This window comes from Falco biarmicus, chromosome 5 (assembly GCF_023638135.1).
Source record: "Falco biarmicus isolate bFalBia1 chromosome 5, bFalBia1.pri, whole genome shotgun sequence".
NCBI lineage: Eukaryota > Metazoa > Chordata > Aves > Falconiformes > Falconidae > Falco > Falco biarmicus.
The window spans coordinates 35881702-35895086 of NC_079292.1; the positions used below are offsets into that span (position 1 = coordinate 35881702).

Sequence of the window (13385 nt, forward strand, 5' to 3'; positions counted from 1 at the left end):
ATCTCAAGCCAATCCAGGCAAATGCATCACAGTATTTTTCTCAGCCTTGATGTCTCTTTTCAGATTTCTAATCCTTGGTTGTTTTTTTTTTTTTTTCAGGGGGAGCAGTGTTGTGGGTTAGGTTTGGGGTTTTTTTGTTGGGTTTGAGGTTTTTTTTTTAAAGTTACAATGTTTTTTGGGGCTATTTTTCAGGCTTTTGGAGTGAAAGGAGGTTAGGGGTAAACCAAATGGTCCAAAACAAAACCTGCTTATACGATGTTCTGAAAGGTAATGGAATTAAAAAAAATCAATTGCAGTTTTACAGCCCAACTTGGAATCACAGAATTGTTCATGTTGGAAAAGACCTTTAAGATCATCAGCTCCAACTGTTAAACTGATTTCAATTCAATAGTTCCCATCCAAAAATTAGTAACCGGACTGCTCAGAAGAACTGCTTGTCAAAACACTGGCATCTTCTTCAGTGTTTCAAAGTTAACTCTGATTCCTTAAATCAGCATACAAGGAAACCTTTACCATTGCAATGAACAGGAAGAGATAAAGAAACTTATGATGTTAAGGAACATATGGCATCCTCCTCTCTATATAGAAGCTTTTTCCACAGTCAACCCACAGAGCTTTTAAATGGAAGTTAAACTGCCTGCAGCTCTCACTAACTCACCGTATAAAGCTTGTGTCGCTCAGAAGCAACCATGTCAGCCAGGCGGAGGCACTCCTGATACTGTCCAGTACTATGTAACACTGTGTGTAGCAAAAAGCACATCATTGGCAGACACAGCTTTCGCAGCAGAATCATCTGGTGTGTTCGTTCAGGGTCATCCTCAGCATCCTTACCATAGCAAAATAACATATTAGTATTATGAACATCTACTTTAAAAGGCAACTTACTGTAACCACATAATTAGTAGCATCAGAGGCAAAAAACTGGACTAACCAGCCTAGACTGGACTGTCAGACCTGATTTATATGGTAACGGAAGGGGGAGCAATCTGTAACTGGTCACAACAAGGCCAGAGTGAATTAAAAAGGCGTATCAAACTAAAAAGGTACAGCTGGGTACAATCTGTGCTTTGTGGTCTGCCCCATGATATAAAATTTCATTTTACCTCTCTGACATCAACCATCCATCCTCCATCAACAAACAGCAACACATTGTACATTTTCTCTTTCACATCAGCTGTAAGAGCATCCAAGAGACCTTTCCAAATACCATAATCCATCTGGCAAAGAAAGAAAAAATAAACTACTGCAGAACAGGATAATTTCCAAGGCTATTTTAACACAGACTCTTCACCTATCATGCAATAGCCAGTGCAGCTCCAATTCAAATGAGAATCTTCTGCCAATGGCTAGAACTTAAAAGCCTGCTGCTAACAGCTATTTTCATCCTTGCTTAATTCTCTGTCCAGAGCCAGACAGGTTATTCAGAAGCAAAGCCACTAGAGGAAGATAATTTTAAACAACTTATTCTGCCATGCTTATAAAACCAATACTTGTATTAATTGAATACAGTACATTGTACATTATACTGGCCAGACATGCCAAAAGTTCTTTTTGCAAAATAAACAAAATGGCAGCATCTTTTAGAAAAAATGTGACAAATACAAGAATAAAGAGTTAATAGCAAAATCAAGTACTCAGATTTATTAACAATATTAACAATCAACACATTATAATGAGTATTTACTATTATGTTGCAATGTTAATATGTAAAGCTGAGCCATATAAAAAAACCAGTGTAATTTATTTTGCAGTGGCATTAACTATTCTACTGTCTCATACTCCCTCAGCATAAAAATAGAATAATTTAGAAAAGTTCTTAAGCAATACAAATTAGCAGTCTTCTACACTTCCATTAAGCTAAGACTGCCTCCTAAGCAAGAATGTGAAAGTCTATAGTAAATAACTTGAACTTTTACCTACCTCATACTTCTTTTCTTTATGTTCATGGGCCACTTTTTCAGTGAAAGTTGCTTGTGGTAACAAAGAAGGCTTCTGCGGAGCTGAGTTCATGTGTTTGAACCATTCATTAAAGGTTTCATGGGCTTCCTGGATTGCATTGGAAATAGTGTTTGGACATTTTTGACTCACATAGATGTCCTTAAACGCACAGCTATAGTGCATCCAGGAATCAGAATTTACACCAAATGGACAAAGCTTAAAGTTTCATCACCAAGGCAAAGCCACCATTATTTCTAAGTAATAACTTGGAATACAGCATATTTGAAACTCACCAAATATGCCCGAATACATAAATGTTCCCGTATAGCATTGTCATCTTCAGCTGGAAGTGGAGCATCCATTCCCTGTTCTTCCCATTGGTTATATATTTCTGCTATAGAGTCTTGGGGAATCTTCACAAACACATCTTTTGCAGCTTCATGTTTCTTGGATGCTATGAGAATGCGAACTGAGTATCAACAGCTTTGCAATCTCCATACTTGATTTTTAAAAACTGGCATACCCATGCTTTTTAATAACTAGATTCAAAGTTATATTAAATGTAGTGCCAAGAGCCAATGAGATCAAAACCAACATTTGTAAAAGTCTACAATATTTGTGAAGTTTAGTACCCAAGAACTTCCTCATGATTGCATTGCTTTGTTTAAGTGCTTCTGCCCTCTGTGCAGGATCAAATACGAGCCAGTCAATTACATCTATTTTCAGTCGATCCACCTGTAAAAAACAACATATAGATTTACTAAAACTTCCAGCATACAACTGATACTAGACACATTAAATCTGGTCAATGAAATATACAAGTCTCTAGGGATCTTTGGATAGCATTATGACATACTAACAAGGATTGCTTTGCTTTATTCACAACTTCAATATCAAAAGCTTAGACAACAGTCTGCAATCTAGAGTAATTAAAAAATCCATTTCTAAGTATTCCCAAGATATTCAGACCAATGGATGAACATCAGCTCTCAAAAATGTTTCTGGATTACCATGCATCTTCCTCAAACTGTAATAGGAATGCAGTGTACAAACATGGTTTATGAAGCCTTTGCTATAATCTTCATGGGTGCCATCAGCCTGCAACCACGGTTTTCCAATTCTTGTGTTAGATAAACTACCTGTTTGGCTTAGACAGCTTAAACTTTGTACTGAACAGGAAAAAAAAAAAAAGCCACAAATTTGCCAGCTATCAGGTGCTTTCTAAACAGTACTTTGAATGCAAGCTATTAACAGTACCTCACTGTCACTTAAGTACTGAGTTGGATCCAACTGATCAACTCTCAGTAGTGATGCCAAGTAAACGGTCAGTAAAGGCAGCATCTGTTGTAGCTAGTAGAATATGTCACTTGAGCATGTGATAAGGTATATCTGAGATCCAAAGTATTAATCCCCATAATTCTTAGAAGCTACAGTATCCTAATCTCAGCTGCCACACATCTTGTTCTAGTCATTTCATGGACTTTATCTTCACTTATTGTTTGCATACAGACATGCTGCTGAGCAACATATACCACAGCCCAGAAGATCAAGATCAGTTCGTAACTTCTGTTTCTACATGTGATTCAACTCCTCACTTGGTCACATAGAAAGTGTATTTCCCTCAAGCTTTTTCAAGGCAATTTCCACTATTGTTGAAAGATAAATATGGATCATAGATGGTAAAAGACTCTGTAGTTGATTGCAAACTGGAGTATCTGCCCTACGAAATACACTCACCTCCGTTGTGCCTGTATCTAACATATGGTCATGGTGACTGAATTCACCAGCATCCTTCTTGCGGATGTTTTCAACAACAGTTTTTGTTATGGTTGCAACATCCAAACCTGGGTTAAGAGAGAACTACGTAAGAGTGATCATAAATTCAAACTTGCCACAAAACGAATTTCAGACTCCAGCTGTTGATCTTATTCCTTATTACTAGTAATTCTTATCAGTCTGTTTACACTCATTGTCAGAGTAAATTAAAAGCTTTTGAGAGACCTAATTTCTTGCAGGTATTTCAGAATAATGATATCTGAGGTGACAGGGAACTTAAACATTGGAAAAAGAGTAAGACAACTAACAAGTTCTCCTGTCTGTGCTGGGAACACAGATGTATTTGCTGATAGCACTGATTCCTACAACTGTGATGGCAAGACTAAGATTTGAAAGGAACATACCAGGAAAAGCTCAGAATAGTCCTTTTACAGATGCTTAAGCAGGATGTTTTATTTTTGAAACCTCACCCTTAGTTTTTAAAAGAAAATTACTAAAAACGATTGAGAAAAGTTAGACACTGAAGTCTGCAGTAAATCTATTGCTTTGTGAATTTTGAGTGGCACAAAGACATTGTCAAACAATGGATAGTGTGCTGCTTGACTACACTCCCTTTTGGTTTGATGTACAGGCCTGGAAGGAAACTTACAATTCATGCAAACAACCCACCATGGCTAAGAAAAAGCACTATAAATAGGACAAAAAAATTAAGATACTCATAACCTTCCTAAAACCATGAACAGGTATGTATTTTTAGAATTACTTTTCAGTAATAATACAATCATGTCAAGCTTCAGAGCATGTATTTGAGACAGGCAGGTGGCATTTACTTCTTGCTGTGTTTAGACATAATCCAGAAGCAAAAGTGATGCTTAGTTTATCAGAAAAAGAACTGCAATCCCAGGTCAGTTAAAACCCACAATATACCTGCTTGAAGAAGTGATCAGCAAATTAGTTTTATTTAATCAAAAAGTAAAGAGACACAGGAAGGAAACAATATAACCTTCATAGCTAGGTCTTGCATTAAGATCTACTGAAAGGCAAAATAACCCAGGATATAAAATCAACATATCTCACCTGCATCTTTTGCTAATTCAAGGCAGTGGTGACGTTGATCACTTTCAGTAACATCTTCGAGAAATAAAGCATACTGAGCAACAGCTAGCTCTGGGGGCAAATGGCTAACATAAAACGCTATTAAATCTGTGTGCTTCTCAGATATCATCCGCTGCAGAATAAGAAGCAAATGTTTAAAGAAACATACTATATTCCTATGTATATTCCATAAAACACATAAGAACAAGTTGTAAGTTAAAACAAATGCTTAACAAATTTCAGATTATTTTGCTCTGATGTAGGAAGATTCCACTTCTCAGCTTCTAAACAAGGATCAATAAAACTGTCTCTTACTTAAGCGCTGCTGACAGAAATTCTGCACATTAGGCAAGCTTCCATGTATCTCTTGAGAGCATTAACTGCGTTGTAGCTCTTTCCATCCTGTAACCTTAACTGTCCTTTTCTTCCTCCTTTATGTCTAAATTATTAGAGAAAGCAAACTATATTTTTGAAAGCTTACCTGAATGTAGGTCTTTAGGACTTCAACTGAAACTTCCTCCTTATTGCAAACAAATATAAATTCAATTTTAAATCAGATAATGTGGCAAAAAAGCAAAAAGAAAGATACTTTACAGGCTACCACTATTAGAGACACAAGGTTATTTGCTTATCCCTGCTTCAGTAATCTACATATTCAAACAGGCTCAGCTGGAAGAACTTTCTCTCAGAAAATTATTTTTTTTAAAAAAAGGTCTTCTGATTCAAAGATTTAGTGTTCCAAGGATTTTCTATGTCAGCAACTGGGTAATAATAGTTTTCAGAGTAACTGTAAAGTTACTTTTAAAATGTTTTTTCAAATATTTTCCTTATTTTTTTAATTAATAAATAAAAGTGGAACATATGACGACTGCAGTGTGCTACATGGACTATTGATTTATAGAAAATTATCTAAAGCTCCCGTGTACAGAGTAGAAACATCACCTGGCTCATCTGTAATAGCCTATACTAAACAATCAACATATAGTCAGCACCTGAGACTGCTTTAGCTAAGATTCAAGTATTACTGTGAAGAACTATCATTTTAGTTTTATATGTGTAAGCAAAATTAGAGATCTTTACCTAAGCATGTACCTATATGAATTGTACTCAAACATCAAATAAGGAACATCATAAAAGACATCCTAACTGCCTCTTCCCTCTGAGGTCTGCTGAGGGTTTACTAAGTAATCTTCAAGTAAATTCATGTACTCCAAAATTGTAGAGGCAGTAATCACCAGGTATTTATAATCCTACTATGGAATTTATGTAGGAAACTGCACCTTTTTTGTCCCCTCTCTATAAACATATTCTAATGACTAGTTCTACCATACGTTAGCTTAAAGACCTGCCCCATTAAGTTTTGAGTCTGGCTAAAAAAATGCGTATGTATACACACACACAAGTTCCTCTTAATTAGCTAAATGTTAACTGACTTCAAAATAAATTTCAACATGGAGTAATGATTAGAGGCATGAAAAAACATAACTCAGCCATATTTAAATCATCTAATGAAAACAATACATTTGTCTTCTGCCAAAATAGGTTACACTCAGAAATGTATTTGATACATAAGCACTTCTACATTTTAAAACAGTAGAAAAGGAGAGCTAATTACTTGTGATTGCCTCAGAAAAGAGTAATTACAGCTATATGACTGTGACCCATCTGCAAAAACATTTATGAGCTTACAGCAGTAGGTACAATTCCAAACACTCTGTGTAAGATCGGGTTATATCCAAAGCACCCTGGCTGCTATGAATCAGCCTTACATTGAAGTTTGAGTCAGGTCCTTCTCAGTAAAGAGCTTGTGAGTAGAATGAGTCACCCTCGAAAGATAATTTTCAAGCTGAACTGGAGGGGAAGAGGATGATGCTCTTTTCTAATTTTGACTGTTGTTATTTAGGCTCCAAGAGCAACAAATACACTGTTTAAGCATGCAGCTCCTCATCAGCCCGGTACCACCACTGCATTTAGCTTATATATGCACACACAAGCATTTCTAATTTAGACTATATATTGCTGTGACAAGAAATCAAATACAAGTGAACTTACCTTAGTCTGCAGGCCCAAAGTGCGGAAAAACAGAATAAGATGTGTCATGAAACGAAGGAGGTGTCCTGGGAGCACACTTCTGTCTTTGGAAAGCCATCTGCTAAATTCTTCCATTAAACCTATAGCCACCAAGGAAATGTCAGTATTAGCTGTATCACGGGGGAAAAAAGCACCTAAGAAATATTTTGAAATTATGCATTCATTCAACAAATCAAATTTAACCTCAAAAACCCAATAAAACAGAACAGCAACAGTTTTAGAAAGATTTAGCTGTTTGGCTTAAGCAATTGCTGTATATATTTTGTCATTTCTCAGAAAAAAGTTATGGCAATAGTCTCTCATACATTCTGACACATTACCATGATTTCATGATTTCTTTGAAAACTACCGTGTATGTCAAACTGCAGAAAGTCCCTACAGTTCTTGATGAAAGCAGCAGCTTAGCTTTTAGGTGGGGTTTGCCTGCTGTGTGTTTCTAAAATCCACTCACATATAAGTTTCTGGAAAGGTCACTAGAAATAATGTAGTCAGTTGACATTTAAAAAAAATCACTTCGAGAAAAGCTCACCATCCACATCTCCCAGTATAATGAATTTCTGAATCACATGATAGTGTTCTTGATTCTCCTCTATAACCCTCTGGGGAGAGAAAAAGAAAGTTCAAATTTTGAATAAAATCTTATAGCCTAATGTGTAAAGAAAGCAAACTTATAAATAAAGCAAAGGTTCCTTAGGGAAAAAAAGCTATCCTATTTCAAAGAGTATTCTGCATGAACAGCAGAAGAAAAGGTACTTGCTATCTCAATGTCAAATTACAAGAATATTGACAAACTGAAAGAAAGAACTACGCTATAGATCTGTGCAGTTAATACTTTCATGGAATAGATCCAAGACTAAGGGCATTTTGCTCTGAAGGGGAAAATAACTAACAAAGTTACAGAGAATAGATCTACAAAGTCACAGAAGCAGCAACCATGTGTCATGTGTATAAATCCTTAAAGAAAAGAAAAGGCCTGTGAAACTTAGTGGAGGAGGAAGAATTTTTTTTTTCCCCCAGTAGAGGAATTAATGCATGAACTATAATTCAAATGCCACCTGTAAAGTTGCTATATGGTGACGATTGCACTAGGCAGGCGAAGGCGGCTGGGCTGACCACATCAATCTGCAAGCTGTCTTTCAACATGCCTTTGTCTTAGCTATGTGATAAATGCTAGATGTCTTCCATCGAACAAAAGTAAGCATAGTTTCAATTTAATCTTTACAAAATTAAGATACGTTATAGATGCCATCTTAAATGAAGTAAGTATCCTGGGTGTTAAAAGTAACAAAGAAACACACTCTGTTTAAGCGAACATGCTTTATAATTTTGAAATATGTCTTCAAATTTTTCAAACGTTTTGAAATATGCACACAAACCTCCCATAAGGAAAACTGAAACCTCCTATAAAGAAAATGGTATGTCATCAATCTTTACACATTTTATCAAACTGTAAATAGCTGATTTACTCTGACTGCTTTGTAAGTCTGACAACACTTTAGTCAGTTGTTTCTTTAGCACACTCAGCTAATTTGGCAGATATGGGGAAAGACAAAACCTGTATCTTTCTCATCATTAAAAGGTGGCAGCATATAGAAACATCTATTTGAATGGAGAAATTACACATTACAGACATAGAAAACCTAAAATAAATTGGTCACTGTGCATATTTGAGCATTTCATTAAATAGTGTAGTAAAAATAGAACCTAGTGAATAGTTAAAAATGGTAAACAGTGAGGAGAAACACTGTAATTATTTTGTACCTTTTTGTCTGTTGCCTGAAGCTCTTCAAAAACTTTTTCAGAGGTCCAGCTTCAAATAGGAAAGAAAAGGCAAAATACGTTACCTTGAATATTCCAAAGACTATACAGGATACTTTGTTGAGTGCAGAAACATAATTTCACTTAAAACTTACTTTGTTTCTAAATAATCTCTAGGCAGCTCTTCCATCTCCTCTGCAGTTATTACTGAAGTTCGGATTTCCTGCTCAACAAGAGTGTCCACCATGACTCTGAAATATGCCCAAACAGTATCTTCCCATGTATCACAAACTGGAAGAAGCTACATATTAAAAAAAAAACAAACACAAAACACCACAAAATTTGTAAGTGATGGAGAACTATCAGAATCTGAACAGAGCAACAGCAATTTACGATCATATTTCTGGGCACCAAAGCAGACTAACAACTATTTTCAACAGCAGCCTTTCCTTTATCAAAGCAGGATACGAAAAAAGTCCTTTCACTGAATAATGCTCTAGTTCCTTGATTATTTTATATCAAAGGTAGTCAATACAAATTGTCCTATCCTCCTTCCAGAGGCAGCATCACTCCCCCCTCTTGTGTACAACCTCAGGAAACCAGTCCAGATGAAGACTATCCACTTTTCTGCCCAATCACTTTTCAGCGGGTTCACTTGGCTTTACTAGTTTATGTCATGGTTGCACAAGTCTTGGTGCAGTAGCGAGTGATGAAGGGTAGGAGAAAAAGTACTGCCGCTGTGGTGATATGAAGTATTTTATATCCAGTTCTTCTCTGAATCTTGCTAGGCTCTTTCAGCAGTGAAACCCTGAGACAAGTTCCAGAGAAAACACTGCATTTCATGACACTTCTCTCTTACAGTAATTTTGAATTTACAGAATTTTACTGAAATTACTGAAGCTTCATTTCATTAAATGTCTCTGTGATGTCACAAGAAGGTAAGCATCTTCTGTTCTAGAAGTCTGTATAATTTTACAATGCTTTTTTTCTTGTAAAATAAGTGATTTTAAATTTCAATGAATAAAACCTGAAAACATTCCCTATTCCCCTTCTTTTTATTTTCTGCATTATCTTTATTTCTACTACATCATACCAAGATGGGGGTGGGAGAGAGGAATCAAGCTCCTGAAGTAGGAGCTTACCACTGATTACTGTAACAGCAAGAAAATTTTTATGATAGTTTGCAGTGTTGCTCACTGTTCTTAAAAATAAATAAATAAATACATTTAAATCAATTAGGAATGGGAGAGCGCAAAAACACCTGGAGGATTAAAACTAATAAAAAGAGAGAACTACTTAAAGATAAAAGTATATTTTTGTGAAGTTTACAGTAGAAAACCTATCGATAATGAAATTTCTGTACAGAACAATCTTTGGATAGAGCAACTCATCCATAAGACTATGCTGCATAAGCAGGAACACAAGAGCTATATAAGCTCTTAAATAATAATAAACTAGAAAAGAAGTAAACCAACAACATTAGAACTGTTTGTACTGAAAGTCAGCAGGAATAACATTAGGAAAAGTCTACTGTGTATTTAATTAAGGCACGTAAATCCTACAAGGAACACGTCTACTAAAACAGCAATGTTTGCTATCGCCCTGCTTACTAGATCTTTAAAAGCACAATGTCCAGTAATTGCAGTATTTCTGATTATATCACTGTCACATATGAGAAAATGCACAGCTACCAAACACCACTTAACTAGGAGGCTTGGCATACCTGTTTGAGGTTTCCACTCAGCGCTGCATAGATTGCTCTCTCATATCTATTAAACTGCTCCTAAAATAATCAGTAAAAAATTATAACTTTTAATTACAAAGCATGTAAGTTTTCTAGTCACTTTATATTTTATTAGAGATTAATCTATTAGAAAATGTTGCATCTAACAGTTTCCAAGAAAAGCTGGAAAAATCACAGGACATTATCAGGAGCCAACACAGGAATAGCAAGTGATTTTCCCTTCACTGGCACCCCCTTGTAACTTACCAGAAAAAAATTATATTGACCTGGAAAGAAAGCAACATTTTTCTTTTCCCATTCAATTAAGTCAAGATGAAAGTCAAAGTTAGTGTCAGCAGTTTCACTTTCAACCAAATAAAAAAAAGCCAGACACTTCCGAGGCCTAAGAATTAATGCTGATTATGTAGATTTCTCACTGCAAGACATAAATACGTTATTTCAGAAGTCCTCTTAGAAACATTAATTGCAAATCCTATAAGCAGCAAACAGAGCCAGTAGGTTAACTTAATATCACATTACAGAGTTTGGAAAAGTTCAGATTTCTATATCAATATCAAGCAAATCAGCATTATCTCACCTCTTCAGCCATACGCCAACAACTTATTTTCCAAATGCACCTGTATGGATTTCCTTGAACAGGCTCCAGCTCTTTTCCTATATGCAAGGGAAAAAAAAAAAAAAAAAAAAGAGGTGGGTGGGGAGACAACCAAAAAGAAGTGCTATTGAAAAATGAGAGAAACCAGTAACAAGAGAAAGCCTATTCGCTATTATTAAACCCAATTTCAATCTCTTTGGAATTCTTCCCAAAGCATTTTGATGCTTTTGACTGGACCACAAGGTGGCTTTTCTGGGAAGTTCAGTAAATGCACATCTTAAAGTTACAGTATTTTGAAAGCTTAGCTGCTATCTAGCTTTGAAGAAAATAATGTTTTTGACCATAACACATCTACAATGTTTACATTTGGAAAACACAAGGAGAAAAGGAATTTTGTATCTTAAGGAATACAAACTTTTAAAAAACGTCACTACTTCAGTGCTGCTGTTCTGTACACACCTGCCTGAGGGCATGCAGCATGGAATTAAAACCCACCTAAGAGCAGGCTAGGTAGATACACTCAAAACAAGGCAAGGACTGGTGAAGCATGCAGATAAAAGTAACAGGCTACCAGGATTTGAAAAGTAGGAAAGCATTAAACCCTCCAGACCTGGCTACGTACAACACTTCCACATGTTCTTAAATTCTTTGCTAAAACCTGCAATGCCCTAAGCATAAAGAAAAGTACTGTGTTATAAATAGGACCACGCGCAAGGAACCCCAGAACTAAGAAGAAATATTTTCAAATATTTTAAAAGCACGTAGTTTTCCTGCATTTACATTTGCTGAACTCCAGTCCTATTCTACCTTTCTGAAGCTGGATATAGAGTCCAACTTTGAGTCTGTAAGCAACAAAGTGTTTGCTAGGTGGTGGAAGTCAGATGTTGAGAATATACGGACTGAAATATTATATGGAGGTGGAGAAGATCTGACTGGCATACAGAGACATTTATTTCCTAGTGATTATGCTTGATTTTCAAAAAGAAAGTGACTTTATAATGTTAAGTGGATTCAGTGAACTCATACCTTCAACTAAAATAATTTCATATTAGTTTTTACACATTCAACAGACATGGTAAAATATTTTAGATACAAAACAGGCCCTTAAGGTGAAAAGAGTGAGCTATTTCTCTTTGCCACAGAGAGAAATCTTCAAGAGAAAGCCCTCTGCCCTATTTTTACATGTGTCTCAAATGCACTTTGAAGTAGATACCTCCATTTATGTTGGGATCATGATACAATTTCCATCCTTCCAAAGTTGCAGCTCTCCAGGCCTGACCACATCGCTTGCATAAGCGCTGTGCCTAAAAAAGAATTGATTTTCTCAGCAACAGACTTCAAGGCAGGAAAACCATCAGTTTCTCCTTTAAAAATGTGAACGCTATTGTAACAGTTTATTTGCGTGGAGATGCTACTATGCAAAAAATAAGCACAAAGAATATTAAATTCAAAATTACTGGAAGATCTCAAAGTAAATAAAACAAAACAATCATTGGTGGGTTTTTTTTCACTAAACATTTTGCTATAAATACTGACTGAAAAAGTAATGTGAGAAATATGCTCTCATCTTTGCTAGTTTAAAAAGCTTTAGGCATCCTTCTGATCTAAACGTTTAAGGTGTCATCTTGTTGCTTAGATATATAATCCATCTCTTCACACAGACATCTACTTTTCCAATTGACTTTGCCTTCCAAATCCCTCATGCACTTTTAATTAAAAATATCAATCCCACCTTTCCCATAATGATATTCAATAGTCTGTGTGCTAGTACAAACAGGTTTAATTCAAAGCTATTTTGAATAGCGTGGAAAGTAGCACAGAAACTACAAAAAAAGCTTGCCTACAATTCTTCCAATCCTATACCAAAAAAAAAAAAAAAAAAAAAAAAAAAAAAAAAAAAGAGTCAGCTAAAGATTATGTAGTGTTCCAGGACTGATAAAACAGTATGAGAGAAACTGCAACATGCAGTCTTGGTTTTGTTTAGCTAAATCTTTTTCTTTTTACACTAGAAGGCTGCACACCTTCAGCTATTTTGGGAATGGTGACAAACACTAAAATTAAAGAACAGACAAGTTGTTCTAGCTTACCTGCTGTGTATTAAATGAGTAGAGGTTCATTCTTAATTCAAAGTTAACTCAAAGTATTTTATCTTACTCTTTCAGTAGTGAATAACCCACTTCATACTTATCACAGTAGGGACATCATCACAGCAAATGCAGAACAACTGATGCTGCAAATTTATATTCATATCACCCTGTAGCAATGTGCTCATGTGCCCGTACTATCAGAAAATGAATAGATGTAGACCATATGGGAACAGAATACTAGCAAGTAACCATATTCCTAAGTCTAAGGTCTTGGGCACAAGAATCTGAAGTCCCTTTCCCG

General features: G+C 35.7%; 1 protein-coding gene across 1 annotated transcript in view; it reads right to left on the minus strand.

Annotated features, from left to right (window-relative positions):
* NUP107 (nucleoporin 107) overlaps positions 1–13385 on the minus strand; it is a 32055-nt gene that overhangs the window by 609 nt on the left and 18061 nt on the right. Inside the window, exons 13-27 of the mRNA XM_056339919.1 lie at positions 12211–12301; positions 10980–11056; positions 10382–10441; positions 8814–8959; positions 8662–8710; positions 7430–7499; positions 6862–6980; positions 5291–5329; positions 4792–4942; positions 3676–3782; positions 2571–2673; positions 2232–2392; positions 1921–2046; positions 1104–1217; positions 659–826 (exon numbers count right to left, since the gene is read on the minus strand). Of these exons, the coding sequence (XP_056195894.1) occupies positions 659–826; positions 1104–1217; positions 1921–2046; positions 2232–2392; positions 2571–2673; positions 3676–3782; positions 4792–4942; positions 5291–5329; positions 6862–6980; positions 7430–7499; positions 8662–8710; positions 8814–8959; positions 10382–10441; positions 10980–11056; positions 12211–12301 (1581 nt within the window). The remainder of the gene's footprint in view (positions 1–658; positions 827–1103; positions 1218–1920; positions 2047–2231; positions 2393–2570; positions 2674–3675; positions 3783–4791; positions 4943–5290; positions 5330–6861; positions 6981–7429; positions 7500–8661; positions 8711–8813; positions 8960–10381; positions 10442–10979; positions 11057–12210; positions 12302–13385) is intronic.